The sequence below is a fragment of the Pieris brassicae genome, chromosome 1 (genome assembly GCF_905147105.1).
Source record: "Pieris brassicae chromosome 1, ilPieBrab1.1, whole genome shotgun sequence".
In the NCBI taxonomy this organism is placed as follows: domain Eukaryota; kingdom Metazoa; phylum Arthropoda; class Insecta; order Lepidoptera; family Pieridae; genus Pieris; species Pieris brassicae.
This window is the reverse complement of record NC_059665.1, coordinates 12,943,355-12,962,179: the sequence shown is the minus strand read 5'-3', so window position 1 is coordinate 12,962,179 and position 18,825 is coordinate 12,943,355. Positions and strand designations below refer to the sequence as shown.

At 32.1% G+C, this 18,825-nt stretch overlaps 1 protein-coding gene across 2 annotated transcripts in view; it reads right to left on the bottom strand.

Annotated features, from left to right (window-relative positions):
- Nucleotides 1–18,825, bottom strand: part of LOC123714227 (synaptotagmin-10-like) — an 81,155-nt gene that overhangs the window by 34,047 nt on the left and 28,283 nt on the right. Inside the window, exons 2-3 of one of the 2 annotated variants that reach the window (XM_045668424.1) lie at nucleotides 6,461–6,617; nucleotides 5,412–5,562 (exon numbers count right to left, since the gene is read on the bottom strand). In XM_045668424.1, coding sequence (XP_045524380.1) covers nucleotides 5,412–5,562; nucleotides 6,461–6,617 — 308 coding nt within the window. The remainder of the gene's footprint in view (nucleotides 1–5,411; nucleotides 5,563–6,460; nucleotides 6,618–18,825) is intronic. The other variant, XM_045668431.1, reaches the window with a different exon arrangement.

The window sequence follows — 18,825 nt, the reverse complement described above, 5'->3', positions numbered from 1 at the left end:
TTAAGCAATTTACATATCTATTCGTTTATTTATCTATATTAAAAAAATACAGAATTTGAGAATTCTTCAATTTCCTTAAAATTATATCAAATCTAAGCATAAACTTACTCAAAAAAAGAGAGATGGCCCACCAGAAACCTGGTAATAAAAGGAGGGCGGGGCAGGATTAGAAATTTGTGGCGAGAAAAGAGCCAAGGGGAAGAATTTGGAGGAAGCCTTGACTTCGTCGGAGGTGGAAAACATAATGACATGGACTGAATGTTATAAAGTACTCGAAACTTAATATAATGCATCAAGGCGCACAAATATTTATTTCCATACAGTTTAAGAAATAAAACCTTTCTACAAATTTTACATTTTTTAAAAGAACATATAATTAACAACATACCGTATATATAACAAAATATATATATTATATAAAATAGCGTGCCAGTTCTAACTAAAATAATATGATAAATATATATTTATAAAAAATATCAAATAGTCACTTCTAGCATTAATTAATATCTGTCACAACAGTGTTGAAATATCGATGCAACCTACCTGCAACTGTGTAAAAAATATTGTACATATTGTTAGCGTATTTTTTTTTATATTTTATATAGGTTATTTTAAAATAATTTTATAACGATGTACATATTTAACCAACCCTAAATATTCTCCCAAACTGAATGTAATTCTTTGAGAAATAAAGTATCTTTGCCCTTAAAAACAGGTGAAATCTGTTTAACCACAAAAACAAACTCAAACTCAAAATAGCTTTATTCCTATAGGTCACTAAGTACACTTATAGACTTCAACAGAAAAGATGTTAATTTGACTTTACAGTTACATTTACTACCAGTTCGCAAGTCAAGGGCGTAGAGCGGACAAGAAGAACAGGCAAAAAACTCTCCGCCACTCTTTTTAATCACCATTATTTGAGTCATACAATTTTTTTGTAACCTAGAGTAACCATAAATATTTAAAATGGAACAAATCAATCCCAAGAATTATTTAAATAAACTTCAAATTTCAAAAAAGACGTTAAACATTAATTTACATTTAGCGAGAGTTTAGATTTTTTAGTCTTTTATTTTCTTATTTCATTTGGGAGTTTATTGTATAAAGGAATACAATTTATATAAAAGGACAGGTTTATCTTCTGGAGGTTGACTTTTTGTTATTATTCATAATACTGTTACGAAGACGGGTCGACTGCAATGTTTCTAGATTTTTCCACTACTTAGGGAACTTTTCAGCAGGCTGTAATATGATTTCTAGCCGTTTCGGGAGAGGGTCAATCACATACTCGAAAATTGTAATTTCCATAATGTTACCCTAGTTTTCAGGAAGCTGAAACCTTTTTCAGTCGGTTTCAGAACATGTGTAGTCGAGTGGTGCAGTTTTCAGGAGACCCGTTTTCAGGCGTCTTATGGCCTAGGTATACCCCTTTGATGAAGGAACATTCTAGACCAAACTTTCTAGGTGTGACACAAGGACGAAATGATACGAGAGAGAGAGAGAAGATCAGAACTTTCTCGAAACTAGACTGAGCACTCTAGAACGCCGTACGACAAGGACGGAGCAACGTGCGAAAGAGACAAAGAGTGCGGACGTTCTAGAATTGTGCAATCGCTACTCAGTAGCAAGCCCGCCTAGAGAGTTCTCGAATATTGTACAAGATTATTCCGAGGGATATATAAGCGAGCCGAAACGCGACCAGTAACTTTAGTTTTGAATGCGATAACAAGAGAGAAACACCGAAGCGATAAAGTGAATACAAGTGATAAAGTACTATGTGAAGTGTGCATAAGTGAGTAATAAGTGATTGTTTTTGTGTGTTATAAGTGCATCTCTGCGATTAATTTGTGCCCATAAATTCCTCATTGATTTTTCAAGAAATAAACCTTTGAAGAAATCTACGGCATTTTCTATCCGATCCCCTAGCTCGTAACAATACTTAACTCTTGACATTTGTATTAAACATATATAGTAGTAGTTCGTTATTTTAATAACATTTGGGTAATATGATTGGAACTTTTATCTGGAATATCTTAAGAATATTGAGTTCGAAAGCTCTATAACCTATGTCCAGACACGCTCATTGATATATTAAACTTGTTATCGAATTATGTGCGGCTGTGTGAAATTTATCTTCGCAAATGTGTTTAGGGATATTCTACCAAAATGATGATATTTTAGTCAATATTGTGTGTTCACTCATTTCAATGTTTTTACAGTGTAATACCCTCCTCGTATCAATCCTTATATTATTAATTTCAAGCTACAAAAGCCTACGATGATAAGCAACGTTATTGCACCACTATCTTAGTTTTTTATTAAAATTTAATCGCTAACCGCTATCAATGAATGTCGTACGATGTAGTAAAGTTTTTACTTGTGGATATGAATTGCGCATATCACGGGGCAACTGCTTACTGCGGGAGGGTTTTGTGGGACTCGCAGTTGTGCATAACCACTAAAATGCCAAGGCAACACCAATTGCAGTAGGCGGGATGCAGTAACAGCAAAGCCTTATCCGCTTCCCAACATGCAAAGCGGCGGCTGCGGCGACGATTGTTAGTTTGTGAAGATACTTGACACAGCAAGTATTCTTCACAAACCGGGCCATCTGCTTTTAGAAATAGCTAGAGCGATCGGGTCCAGATCTAAGTGTCACAAGTGATATAGCGATGGTTAAATAGGTTGTTTAATAATTAACCACTTGATACCGGAAAATGTCGATCCAAGAAACCGTCATGGTTCACAAGGTATGCCATATGATACTAATATTAACAAAATATTAGCTGATTAGCTTTGGTGAAAATAGCAACAATGAAAATTGAAAGAAACACAAGAAAAAAGAATATACTTTTTAGACAAAAAAAAAACAAGCCCCAACTAATAATCGTAACTTTTATAACTCTCGATCTCGATACATGTTCTTAAGAGGGGAGTGTTAAAAAGACACTCATACATAAAGGAAAACTCACAGTATATTGTAGAAAAAGAAAGGAGTTGTTCTTATCAAACATCAAATGATGATAGGATCAAGGCAATATTCACTCAATATTAAATATGACCAACTAATCATTATAAATATCACTGGATTAGAGCAATATTTAGGAGGAGGCATCTTCGGTCTTGCAGACAAAAACAAATAGATATCTATAGTATTGTCTTTTATTAACATAACTTATACACATTTCAAGAAAACACTTTTACAACAGATTGAAGCTATGTATAATTATAAACTTATAATTATTTTACATAATACAATACTATCCAAATTAAAATCTCACGACAAACTATCCGCGAAAATATCCGTCATCTTTTAGTCGATATCAACGCCGGGGAAATAATACAGATAATATAACTTTCTCTAAAGCTGTGATACTTTTTGACATTCAACACCTTTTGTCTTCAGTCACCGTGACCACGCACTCTGTAAAGGACTCGAAACGTCGTATTTTTTTAAATTATGTAAAATAATTATAAGTTTATAAGAATACATAGCTTCAATCCCTGGAAAAAGTGTTTTCTTTAAATAGATATCTAACTCTTAGTTAATCATAATTAGCAGTACATATTTACAAGATTCATTATACTTTTTTTGTGTGTTACGTACTTTACTTAACGCACAGAATAGAAGCAATTATTTTACTTTAATATGTCTATCAATTACAATAATTAAAATGGTAATTCAAAATGTATACATAAAATTCACTTGTCACAGTGAAATATTCTTATATTTCATGACTGAACTTGAAATGACAACGAAGTTAATAGCATTACAGAAACTTCCACGTGATAAATCGCTGCATTTATAATAGGGAAAGAGAAAATATGAAAAATTGCAAAGGTCGGGCGGATATTAAAAAATAATAGCGTGCAAATGGAAAAGAAAATTTATCTTGATATATAGAAACGAGTTGCTAGCTATAATCTTCTTGCTTTAGAAATATATCAAATGAAGATGATGTATTTGTACCATCACTTTTAAGAACACTAAGTAAGTAAGATATAAAAATTCAGGTACTTTAAAAGAAAGTTCTTATTTCTGTCCCCCATGCAAAGCCAGTTTGACATTCGCAGTCCAGGCATTCCTGGTCAGCAATCGCCCCCAACACTATATCATTGCAATATACATGTATTATATTTATTTTGTATATAATTATTATATAATTTGTGGCCTAGTGGCTTCAGAGTGCGACTCTCATCCCTGAGGGCGTAGGTTCGATCCCCGGCTGTGCACCAATGGACTTCCTTTCTATGTGCATAATTAACATTGGCTCGAACGGTGAAGGAAAACATGGAGAGGAAACCGGCTTGACTACTTGCCTGATAGATTAACAAATGATCATAAAACAGATACAGGAATCTGAGGCCAGATCTAAAAAGGTGGTAGCGCCATTAATTGTATCTTTTGAATATAATAAAATAACTGCAACTTACATATAATTATTTTTAATCATTAAAACACCAATTGCTGGTTCTTGGTTTGCCTAAATTATGATTAATAAGGGCAAGATTAAACTTAATTTCATGTCTGTTTCAATGAGTATATTTGTTAAGTGTTTACTTATTTTCTGGCTAAGATAGCGGTTCCCGCTTGATGTACATATTCACTGTACAAGCAAAAGCGAATTTAGAGAGAAAAAACAATTAGAGGTCAGTCGGAGATTGATGATGATGCACTAACATTGCCTTTTATATGTACAGATAAAGGCTAACTAAAAGTATTGTAGTAAAATTAGTTTTTCGTTCTTTTTCTTTATCATTAATTTGCAGATTTTTCAAACATCGATGCATTGTATTAGTATTCAAAGTGACTCTTTGCTATGAAGCAATATAAAAGGTCTTAAAGTTCAACGTCTGAGTCGATGACCTCATGTGGAAAACCTTAGTTCATATCCTTAAGACGAGGTTAAGTTACTGGCTGAATGTTCGCGATGTGTTTAGAATTTATTATAAGCTTTCCATAAATAATTTCATGTAACAAGAAATATTAAAGAAACCTAATACAGTAAAAAATTGTTTACGCACGCACCTGCTATGTTGATAACAAATTTCCTTTTTTTGAAGTCAGCAGTTTTGGGGTGGTGGCTTCAGCGACTCTCATCCCTGACGTCGTGGGTTCGATCTCTCTGGCTATGCACTAATAAACTTCGTGATCGCAAAAAAACCGGCTTTTCTTAGACATGAAGTCGACGGCGTGTGTGAGGCATAGGCCGATAAAGTACTCGTCTATTTTATTGACAAATGATTATGAAATACATACAGAAATCTAAGGCCTTGACCTAAATAGGTTGTAGTGTCACTTTATTTATTTTTTAATATAACGTTATCTTTCTAAGTAACGAATCTGTATAGAAAATGTTTGTATTTTTAGCAATAATAATAATAATAATAATTTGTTAGATACTTACTTTTTTAGCTGTATCCTTGTGTTCCTGAACATACTCCTCTTTCAAGGGCTCAGTTTGTAGGTCGGGGAGAGAGTGACTTATTCGTATCGCCGCCTGTCGGGAGAGGGAATCACAATTGCTGTCCTGGGAATTACGTCGGCTCCTGTAACAACTTTAAAGAGTTATTCTAGGTTATAATAAATACCGTAATACAAGTTCTTTTAGTCTTTAATATCTTGGATGCAGTATAGGATTATGTAAAATAATAATTCTAAATAAATGCCTTGGGATCCGGTAAACAAAGAAATTAATATCTAAAGTAGACTTACGCTTCATATATTTATAGATACTATTAAAAGCCAAACAAACTTCTTTTGAATTACCTTATATCAATTTTGATATATAATATTTATATAAAAAGTAGTTTATTGTATATGTTATGTACATAAAAATCTATTTTATGATTTATGATTATATAAATGAATGAACTTAAATCATTTGATAATATTTATACATTTAAATATAAATCACGGCGGGATTAATTCTACAAGAGAATATATGAAGATACAAAAGGTCTAGCACGCCAGCCCTAGGAAATATATGCAACACTTCCCGCTAAAGCCTATCTAACCAAGCTAACCTAGGATAGCGAAATGCAATTTCCTAGAGATTGTTATCTGGAACAACGTTATTATTCGCTTGGACACCTTTATAAGTACCCTATGGAAACGATATTTATTAAGAGTTTTCAAAGGCTTTAGTTCTTTAATAACAATTGGCACTTTTGTTCAGTATAAGTTAAGGTAACTGAGTATTTGAAAAAGTAGATGGTTAAATACGATAAAAATCTATATTTTTAAACTATAGACTTACTACTTAGTAATAATAATTAGCATATATTTTTAGGTAGTGCCTGATAGATTTTGACTCTAACAAAACCTCAATATATTTTCCTTGCCCTGTAGTTAATAATAGAAAAAATCGTTAGGAAACTTGGTCTTTATACGGACAACCTCGTGAATGAAAACTGCGTTTCTTGGATAATCTTGAAATATACTTTTGTTTTTTACCTGCCCATTAACCACCTCCATGTAGCAGCACACTGGTAACCCACAGCGGCAAGTAGCACGGCCGCCATAGCAGCCAGCATCAAAGCTGCAGCGTAATCCAAGGAACTGCCCAGCACTCCACCAGATTGCGTTTCTATGCCTTCGGGCTTCCAACTTTCTGTAATAAAAATAACAATTTTAGTTTATACTTTATACATTCATTTATAACAAAACAAATATAAAAACAGAGTACAAATAATATTATTCCAACGCTATTATAATCATTTATTCAATGTTTTATAATTTTTAAATAATCATAAAGAAATCTAAATAAATAACTACTTATCTTAGATTTTTATCACATATTTTTCGTTCAATTTTATGGGATTGAAAAAGCATTTGTTTAATATTGGTTTTACTATTTCTGCAAGAATAATGTTAATTTATGATTATTTCAATCAACTACATCAATATTTCGGAAAAAGATAACATAGACACAATAGACTTGAAATCACAAATACTTTTAAAAGACAACCGGTGACGCACTCGCGAGCCGTGACATTGAATGTCCATGGGCAATAATGATATCAGATGAGCCTCTTACGCGTTTACAGAACAGGGAGTCCTATATAAAAACATGTTATTCCTTGACAAAATAAACTTTTTGATTTGTTGAGTAAACAAACTGTTTTGTGTAGAATTCCATGTTAATTCGGTCGCAAAATCTTATTACAGCATCGTCTAACCTTCATTTTTTAAACTAAGAAGCCATGAGAAAAAAATATGAACTCTTTTAGAAAATCGTCCTTTGAATTCAAATCACAACGCCTCAATTTAGAACAATAAATATTATTTCAATATATTTATAATTTCGCGTGAAATACCTTTGACAATTTCATTGTTACTATGAGGATAAAGTTGAAATAATTGCGTAAATATTTTTGGCAACTAATTTCGCAAGAACGGATAGTACCTAGCTTATAGAAAATCGGCTGTCATAGTCATTTCAACGCATTCATTAAGCATGACATCTATGTATAGTCAAGATAGTGTCGGAAGGCACATGACACATGATATGTCGTATCCTGTCAGGTGTAGTTTCCTATCTATTTTTGCACAGCAGTGAATCGAACGCACGACACACACACTTCATTGCATCACAAAGTCTTTAAATTATTTTTATAAATGGTGACAATACTTCGACCTATAGGAGTAAAGACTAGAATTATGTTTTATAAGTATAAGTAAAATATCTGTCTGTATTACTAAATAATATCCCTAATAAATGTCGCAAGCACTGTATAATTTAAATTGACATCAAATATTTCATAATTATCAAATGGCAAGCAAATTACCTAAGATGTTCAAGACTAATTTAGTTATATTCAATTTATTTAAATTTAATTACTCGGTAAATAGAATTTCATTATACAAACTTAAGATTGTATTTTTAATATCTTAATGTATACAACTCTGAACCATGACGAATAAATATCGTTTATTATGCTTATAAAAACCCTTGCTATACGCCTGTTGTGTTCTCTTAACAAGTATATATGCAAGTATATTTGTAAGCAACCCAATTCGAGCAGGAAGAGAAGCTGACCTAGGAGAAGGAACGCCCATCTCCTACCAGATTCGTGACGCAAGGAGAAAGCGCAGCAAGACTCTTTAAGTGATTGGGCGGAACGCACCCGTCGAGTGTTTAAGGGGTTTACCTGGTTTTCCGAGTAGCAACGATCCTACTGTTAGTAGGGACTTTGATATTAACGTAGCTTTTGAATTACGGAATGAGCAAATGGCACCTCTTTTTTTATAGAACAGGGGGCAAACGGGCAGGAGGCTCACCTCTTTCATGGTTATAAAAAAATGGATCGGTGTACGCCATCGATTTTTGGGATATATATTTCACGATATTTTCCCATTAGCATTACCACCACACTACTACACCTGTGTGCTAAACTGACATTGGTGCATACTTAAATTATATTGCGTGTTGTTCCCACGGGAATGTAAGTGCGTGCTCCTATTTCACCATGCCTCCTGCTGATAGAGGACAATTCTTTGTTTTTAATTTATTAAATTATTATTAATAACTTAAGATGTCATGCGGGACATGGTGTAATGTTTGCAGATCCATACAAACAGAGAGTTTATTGCCAGTTCTTCTCTTCCGTTCTACGCCCTTGATTTGAGAGCTAGCAGTAAATGTAAAATTAGAAGCATTTAATGTATATTTCTTTTTAACATTCATAAGTGTACAATGTGTTACCTAAGTGAATAAATGATTTTGATTTGATTAGATTAGCCAAGATTCGAACCTAATATTTACTAAGAAAACAATAATATCAATGAATCCTTAATTAAATTCTCTATTGGGCTCTGGAATACCCGAGATAGCATCGTAGTACAAGTTGCTTCAAGTTGTAAGCTCTAAACTAAAGCTATAAACCCATTCCAGCGTTTAATTGTCCTAAACTGCCCCTCTATTACTATTGTTCAGTTATAAACCTGTTAGAAACATGTATATATGTTGAATTACTTTCTACATATCTCAAGATTTTATAGTACAATGTTGACACATTAATTCAACAAAATACGCTTTAAATGATATTGTCTTTAATTGACAATTACACGAACACTACAGAGAGTGTTTCCCGCTGATTGCGATTGCAGAAAATCAATCTAATCCTCCAGTTATAATAATAATGTATTGATTAATACAGGTTTAAATATGTTAAACTGAGTGTGTCTGTGCGTAAATCGAGGTAGCGGTTGTGCAAAAGCGCGTAGCATTTAAAAAAAAATATAGTATGGAGGGAATCTACCCTACGAAACGCCCAGAAAGGGTAGCCATAGCAGCCCATGCATAGTGAACGCGTTGCCAGACTTTGAGGGAGGACTATACGCTTTTTTGAAACAATTGGAGGTCGTATATCTGAGGGAAGTCTACTACCGGGAGTCGATACCACAGTTCGCAAAAGAAAATGTCTTATGAAGTGGACCGTAATAGACTTCCAGCCATCAAGATGATGCGGATGAAATTTTTGAATTATTACGGCTCGTCCGGTGTTGAAACGAGGCAGGAGGGATCAAGCCAAACAACTCTTCTCTAAATAAGAATAAAGTTCCAAAAGTAACTAAATACAACACTAAAATAACTATATTGTTGTATTTAATTAACTGTTATATCATAAAAAGAGTTTATATGAAAATTAAATATATTAAAATTACTATTTAAATTAGTCTCAAATATTTTAAATAAAAACTTTCAGCTTACGCTGCAGCTACGAGTCTACGAATCTCGTAGCTCCCTACGGGCCTATGTATTATAACGAAAATGAAATAACAAAGCAAAACTGTATTTCATGTAACGGCTAATCATGAAACAGAATACCTCGAAACGTTCCTGGCACTTTCTCATAAATTTGAATCAATGACGGGCGTATTATACAGAAAATTGCTTCAATTTTCTACGTTACCTAACTTGTAATAAGGTTTTCATTCTCTTGGTGTAACCAAGTGGATAATTCTCGTAGCCGTAAATCGCTCAGTATAGTTACCATGCGTTGTCGAAAAAGGAAAATCTGTTGAATGCTGTAAATAAATAAAAAATAAATGTAACTAGAAAATCAATATATAATTAATTTTAAACACTCGTTAAAGGTTCTTATAGTTATAAAGAAAATAACTCAAAATAAAACCTTACATATGTGATAATTTTAAATTAATAAAAACATCATTACTATACAGTAGAATTGCCTCAAATGGCATAAACAAGCTCACGCCGAAGGTTATCAAGTCAACTAGTTCCAAACACATTGTTATTGTTAAAACCACGAAATTTTCCGAAATATTTTTTCTATTCTATGTTAAAACTTTAGAAATAAAACGGAAATCATTATCTTGTAATCATTTGCAAAAAAAAGATGTGTGCGTGTACTAGTATACACACGCACGAAGTGAAAATTCTTTATGACCTTTTTTTTCGAAAAGTGATCTGCTTTAACTATCAGAGACATGAATACATATCATACAATTATTTTATTTTACCTCATTACTAAGATTACAGAATTTCATTAATTGTAACATAGTTTTTACTATCATTGTTTTCATTATTATATATTTTTTGTTATTAATGGCTTCGAATCTCTTCGAATCAACCTCGGTAGAGACAAGAAGAAGATGGCGCGTAACGGAAAATTTGACGGTAATTTTTTTTCCAACGCCGAGAAAGAAGTTTCACTTCAATAATACTATTTGGGTACAAAATAAAAAATTTAAATTAGAATGGTAAGTATAACATCTTGGATGGTACAGGCTGTGATGATTCTAAAAACAAATATTTAACGCAGACACCAAGAATATTTGGAACTCATGGTAAACCTTCTGATATCTTTATGGATAAAATTATCGTAACAAACGTGAAGAAAACGAGGAATATTGTTATTGGGATGAAAAGGATATCTTTTTGAACAAAACATAGGATTCTCTTTGTTCCATTTGAACCATTGTTTTTAATTTAACTTAAAAAAATTATTACTTTAATTTAAATTTGTATAAGTCTAAATATCTTTCATACATTTTTACTCCAAAATATGCGGCTTTAGAGGAAAGATACACAAAAAGATTATTCTTTCATATCGAGGTACTATATCCCAGCTTATCTCTCTCACTAGTCCTACATACAATACCATGCAACATATGCGCAAATTCTTGTTCATATCAAAGTAATTTCTAAACCTATGAAATAGTTTTATGCGTCACAATTGGTCTAACAAGTGACGAGCCCTCATGATTGGAAGCCTCAAAACGTATTTTTCCAACTTGGTTACCACAGCTTAATTTGAAAGCTTTTATTTGGACGACATTTTAAAAGTTACTGCGCAAACAACAGTCATAAATCAAATGAATACGCGCAATAAAAGTTTTACCGGCAATATCATTCGTATTAATTATTTAAGTACTATATACATATATACTTTGTTTTTAGTATTGAGTCTATTGGATTGCTCAAAGATTTTCAAACCTTCTCTGTGTGTTATTGCTGTTTCTATATAATATGATATGTAGGTTACACAAATATCATTACAAAGAAACGTCCTTTGCTTATGAATTCATAATGTATGTGTATGTAATTACATAAGCGTGGAGTACAATTCATTGCATTGATAATTAATTTAACCTTGATTTTATAAATAAATAGAAATTTTACTAAATATTTTTTAAGATTGCAGACCCTTAGGTGTTTGTCGAAATTGAATTGGGTACACACGATCCCAATAAAAACACTTTAAACCAATCTCTTCCGAATAGAAGGCTATTACCGGCGATAAATAAAGGACGGAAAATACGCTTAGTCCCATATTGCGGAACGATAGTGTCTCGAATTTTATTTTGGTGTAAGGATATGGCATACAAGAGAGAGAGAGAAGCCTGAAAGTGTGTGGGACTCTGAGTTCGGCATTCAAATACTTTATATGTGCGAAATAAAACTGACATTATAATACTGGATCGTGCTGTCAATTTATGTATCTAAGATATTTTAATTTATAGAAAAATTTGGCCAAACAGCTTTCGGAACGCCTAAAAAGGGCATTTTAGTGGAAGCACATTACTCTAATTTATTATGTAACCAAACGCCGAAATTGAACTTTCATTCGCACCCTAATAGATTTTTTCATATTGAAATTGTTATTTTTCTTCATTTGGTTTTCTTTGTAGAACGGAATGTTGTAATTCGTAATTCGAATTTTTTTATTAGTTGAACTACTAATATGTTATAGATCAAACAACAGCCTGAATCAACAAAGCTTATTGAGTAAATAAAATCTTTTTTATTAAAAAATACAAACTATTTACAATAATACATAATCTTGGTTTCAAATTGCATTCGTTTATTTTACCGTTTTTAAGGTTCTTAATCTAGAAAGTAGATGGTATGCCTTTTGTGCCTGACGTATCAAGAATGGTGCAAAGCCGTGTTTTGAACGCACGATCTTAGAGATGAGATAAGGACACTTAAATTTCTAACATTTCTCCTTTTTTAGTATAAAATACTTATAAAATCTAGATGACAATATTTTATATTAAAAATTCATCATACATAACAAAACGTTATATGAATTTCGGATAGCCACAAATTGTTATTTCATTTGAAAACACGTTAGCCTAGTTAGTTTTGGAGTTGATTAAACCAATTTAACCGGCGGAATTTTATAATTAGATAAAGCGCAAACTATTATTTTTATTGCAGTGTTCTTTAGTCTTTTTTGTGTAATTGAGAGAATAAAAATACCCACTTTTTAATATTTGAATGTGCGTGGATATATTTGGTTCGTTATTTGAACCCAACTTCCAAATGCAGCATATGCAACAATGCAATAGCTTGATTACTATTTTGGTATATTTCACTCGAGTTATACGGAAACGATACGTTCTCTACAGTGTCCGAGTAGCAGACACATCCATATAATGTATTACATATTACGTATTTTTTATATTTGATAAATCAAATCAAATAAATATTTTAATGTATTATGGTTTAATTATATCAAGTATCAAGTATATACAAAACAGTTTCCCTGTAAATACTCAACAATCTCGCTTCAAAAAGCATCTCTTTAACAAGTAAACAAGATATTAATTATACGAGGAATCGTGAAGAGATAATATGTTTGTCGATGTAACAAAAGACGTTTGCATTTCAATTCAATATTATTTTGTTAGTGGAATGACTATCACTTTGAAATTTGAGTACAGCAATTCGTAAACAATTAAAATGTGTGTGTGTGTGTGATTGTAAGTCAAAAATTATTCCTTTTACGTTCAACTTTGTAGGCCTATTTTAAGCATAAAAGGAAAGCGCATACTTGCTGGGGAAGATTATGAAAATGTACGTTCTGGACAATTATCATCGGAAACATAACCTTTTTGCTGTGCATTCGTCTCGCACTGTCCAGCGTCAACAAGGTCCCATTCTACGCTTACTCTCGCAGCTTAATAGTTTCCTCATCTCTTCGCCGTAAACCGACTTGTTTGTGAAGCGTTTGGTGGTGTTTTATACTATGATTTAAGGTTATACTTAGCGAGGATAAATGGATAGTAAAAGGTTGTCTGTGAATTTTGTAAACGTCGATTAATTATTTAATAGTTTTATAATATTTTTATTTATTTATTTGTACTTTGTTACCATACTATATATAATTATACAAACAAAAACAAAAAGTAAGTAGGTTACATAAGTTAATAGGAAACAGGCGGCGTTATCGCTAACAAGTGATTTCTTCCAGGCAACCCTAATGGAGAATAAAAGAAACACCTAGAACACCTTTTTTGTTGAAATTTGGCCATGCCTGGGGCTGTAAATAAATAAAATAAAGATAACAACCCTTATTTTCTTCTCAACCGTCTCTCGTTAAAGAAACAAATGAATAATATCAAAGTCAATCATTTATTTCAATTAGGACTTTCAAAACACTTTTGAAAGTTAAAATAACAAGTTAAAAAAAATTCTAGTTGCCCCTTCCGAAATAGGAGAAGAATATGGTTACTCCAAACTTACTGTTTCAAAATAATTTTTACAATATTTTGTATTTATTCACATTATAATTATATCTGAAGACCTACTTAGAATAAAAAGAAACTACTATACTAAAATAAAATAGTTGCATGGTGTCATAAAAAAACAATGAAGCAGATAACTAAATTATTATGTAGATACAGAGTGTTGACATATTTACAAATATTGCAACTAGAGATTTAGCATTATTCTTCATAAAAATCGAAACAATTAACATACAGTCAAACAGTGTGGGAGCTACGTAAAAGTTTATTATGTTATTTAGGCAAATATAAAGCTATATTAGCAACCGGTTGTTTGTAGATCGATTGTCCTACGGACAGCATGGTTTCAAGCCTATGCTTGTTTACAAAGTGTTTTAATTTTTGTTTTGATAAATCACAAGGTATTTTTTTGTAACATTTAGCACCCTATATATATATATTACTTAAAACAGTTTTATATAAAAACTTAATTTTTATGAATGAATAATACGTATATACATCAATTCAAGCTCAAACAATTTCAATAGCTTTATTGTTATAACTTTACATTATATTTTGTATTGTGACGTAATTTTAGCTTAATGTTAATATTTATATATTCAGTAAGTGATGGATAATAAAATAATATTTTACAATATAATGGTAACTTATAAATTTATTTTTTAGTAAATTTAAATACCGTTCAATTTGGACTGAATGATACAAATGACGAAAGTATTAAGGTTTGTGGTTGGATGGCCGCCTATTGCTTTATTTCCTGGAAACCTGTTTTGGAAAAACATTTGTAGATTTTATTGGGATACCAGTTGTCTCTGATTAATATATTTCTCACACATAAAATAGAGCCGTATTGGCCTAGTGGTTTCAACGTGCTTGTGCACTAAAGGAGTCACATAGACAGTCTATTTTAACAGTGTCAGGCACAGAAGGCTGATCACCAACTTGCCTATTAGGCCAAAATGAGGCCCAGACCTAAAAGGTTGTAGTGCCATTGGTATAAATATAAATTACTTACTAATACCACAGACAGATTAAGTTATTTAAGAAGTTTCAATCTCCCTTGCATCTTATTTGGTACAATCCTCAAGGGAGTGTTATTGATTTGAATTATTAATTGGAACTAATTGAACAGGCGGGAATTGTTATAACTAATATACGTAATAACTAGAAATAATTAATGTTATTATCTGTATGCGAATGTGTTAAAGTGAAGATAAATATAGCATAATTTTGTATAATTATTGCGTTTTCCAGACCAACTTTAAGGCAAATCCTAATTATCTAATAGGAATATGTCACAGAACACACAACAGCAAAATCAAACAATAAGACATAAGTGTTATCAAAAACAATTAAAGGAAAGAAATTACACACACCTACACGTACATTTTTTAAGTTGAGTTTAATTTTCAATAAACTCATAAATATGCTTGTAGGTTTCCTACCTGTATCTATCTCATATATGTATCACAAAAAAAATTTCGAACCTTTTACTAATAAAAACGTGGTCCATTCTGTAAAAAGATATTATCGAGCAATATCTGCTGAACGAGAAATATGAAGAATTTGGCTTAATGACAGTAAACAATCAATATAATATGACAAGTAACTTGACAATGATGGAATCTAAAAATTATTATGTTATGATTACAGTATTGACCGATATATAATTAGTAAGAATAATGTGATGCTTTCTATAAAAACATATTATCGAATGAGAAATATAAAGGATTTAGCTTAATGATAGAAAACAATCTATATATGACAATTGTCTTGATAAAGATTGATTCTCATATTAATTATCGGATTCCAGTATTGACATATATTAAAATCTGATTCTGCAATAATTTTTTACTGTTTATGCTATTGTATACTAATACTGTTCTGTGTTACTTTAAATTAAAATACAACCCGTATTTTGCTACCCGCTTGATAAAGAAGAGATCGAAATTAGTGGTTTACACTAAACATTTTATTTATTTTCCTTTTTTTGTAAATGAGCAGTGTTGTCCTAATGGCTTCAACGTACGACTCTTATCCCTGAGGTCGTAGGTTCGATCCCCGGCTGTGCACCAATGGATTTTCTTTCTATGTGCGCATTTAACATTAGCTCCGACGGTGAAGGAAAGCATCGTGAGGAAACCGGCTTGCCTTAGACCAAAAAAGTCGACGGCGTGTGTCAGGCACAGAAGGCTGATCACCTACTTGCCTATTCGATTAAAAAAATGATCATGAAACAGATACAGAAATCTGAGGCCCGGACCTGAAAATGTTGTAGTGCCACTGATTTATTTTTTATTTGTAAATAATAGTGTCGTGTATCTTCTTTTTTTTTGAACTCAAATCAACTCTTAAAGAAGTCTATATGCAAGGCCTATATATATTAATAAATCAGATTACAGGCTTATAAAAAAACCAACCGTTTGAAAAATATAAAAGTACTAGCGGAGAGCTTAAAAATAATTCGGACGGCTCAGACTGGGAATATAACCCAGATAGTTTGGTTCCGCGCCAAGAGCTCTACCAGTTAAGCTATCTGGTACTTGAAGTCCAGCTGTTTAGTTGCATAAATAACCTAGAGCTCGACTGCGGATTCTGCCGGGCTGATTTGTGAATCTACGCATGCAAAAAAATATTCATTCAAATCAGAATCTTTTAAGAGGAGTTCAGTAACATACACACGCACAGTAGAATTCTATATAATAATGAGGATCTTAACTCAACTCGAGAAGGAGGATATTATGAATAAGTAAACTTATCACTGTGATAAAAGACAGACGACACGAACAGAGTTGGTAACATTAATACAGAAACATTTGCGATGTTAACACAAACATGTTGCTTTGTCTAGACATGATATTTTGGTGTGCTTCTAGAAATGCCATCTTATCCTTATGTAGTTAAAATATACTTTTGAAATCTATGTAAACGATATAGTTTATGAAATAAACACTTTATAAGAGTAATATTATTTATTACATTCGTAGGTTTGGAATGACATTTATATGGAAATATTTAAATTAACTATTTGAAATACAACGTATAAGATTTACGTCTAGTTTTGTATTAACATATTATTTTTCATAGGGATGGTGGGGTACAATAAATTGGCCTACTACGTACTGAAAGTCTTGAGGGGTGTAGTGTGCCACCCAAGTGTACTCCAAGAACTGGGTTTCTTCGGCAAAGGCTTAGGTTATTTGCGATACCAAGGACCTGAACCAGTCTGTTGCACAGATCCTCGTTATCCAGGACGTTGGGCCTACTGAATGCTGTCTCCGACATATTTATATGTTCGGAGAGTGAATTCACAGTAGCGATATTGTGTATATTATGTGTTCAATATTATATATGTACCTTATTACATTTTATTTAATATTTCTCGACGTTATCGTATTGGCATAGTCTGTAAGTATAATGAATGTGTTTCTGTAATAAACGAATAATATAATGTTATCAATCGCTTTACCATCTAACTCTTAAAATTTATGTTTTCGCATCTAGGCTGTGTGCTTTCTTTCTATGTACGCAATAAAGAAGAGAACGCTGATTACCTTCTTGTCTATGAAAACGAAAATCACCAAAGAGTAAGCGTATGCAAGACCCATACAGGATTGTAACAAATGTTTTTTTATTATAAAACCGAACAGTCTACGTTCGAGCAAAGATGGTCGTTTTATATTAATTCCAAAAAAGAGAATTGGCATAATATTGAAATAGCAACAGCGACCAGTCCCTTCGGATAGATGGACAATTTCTTTAATATTTTGGAAAGAAATATCTTACTTATGGTAACTCAAACTCATAACATAGCATTGTAACGGTGAAATAGTTTTTGTAATCGGTCGAGTGGTTAAGTTTTTGTAGTGAAACTTCTTTATCGGCGTTTAGTGAATTTTAATTCAAAGTAATTATGTCTCTCTTTCTAATACTTGTGTGGTGTGATTGTGGTATTTATTTTTCTAAGTTATTTAAAGTTAACCTCAGTTTAATTTCTGTAAAATTGCATATAGTAGTTTCGAAAAATAATGTCATAAAGAAGTTTCACTTCTTACGTGTGTATACTAGTACACACATTAAAAAAAAATTAAAAACATACAAATTAATAATATTTACTGGTCGACTGTAAATTATGCCAATCATCGAAACAGTTTTATAACTTAAAACATTAAATTGCGACAATCGTATTTTATGGATAATTTTATTTGAAATGTAGGAGGACGTAAACCGTGTTAATAATTATATAAAGTCTAGACAGGTGCTAATAAAATACGTAACAAAGAATATATAAAATTTCAGTATCAGAACGTTGCTGTATCAATCAAGGCAGTGAGCCGTATCAAAATTTGTTTCAGACAAAAGATGGGTGCAAATAATACTATGAATCTTCGAGACAATCTTCTTGACAATCTCTCAAGATTGGTCATCTTCTTTATGTGAATATATATATCCATATTTATATAGGGAGCAATGTTGTGTGTGTTTTGTGTTGGCCAATTGGCTTCAGCGTGCGACTCTCATCCCTGAACCTACGACAGGTTCGATCCTCGGCTGCATCAATGGATTTTCTATCTATCGTGAGGAAACCGGCTCGCTTTAGACCCAAAAAAGTGACGGCATGCGTCAGGCACAGAAGGCTGATGACCTACTTGCCTATTCGATTTACAAAATATGATCATGAAACTGATACAAATCTAAGGCCTAGACCTAAAAATAATTGTGCATTTATGGTGTAATTTTACAAGTGAACAGTGGAGGCACCGGCTTACATAGAAATATACAAAAAACATGATTCTTATATGTTAAGACGACCGAATTTT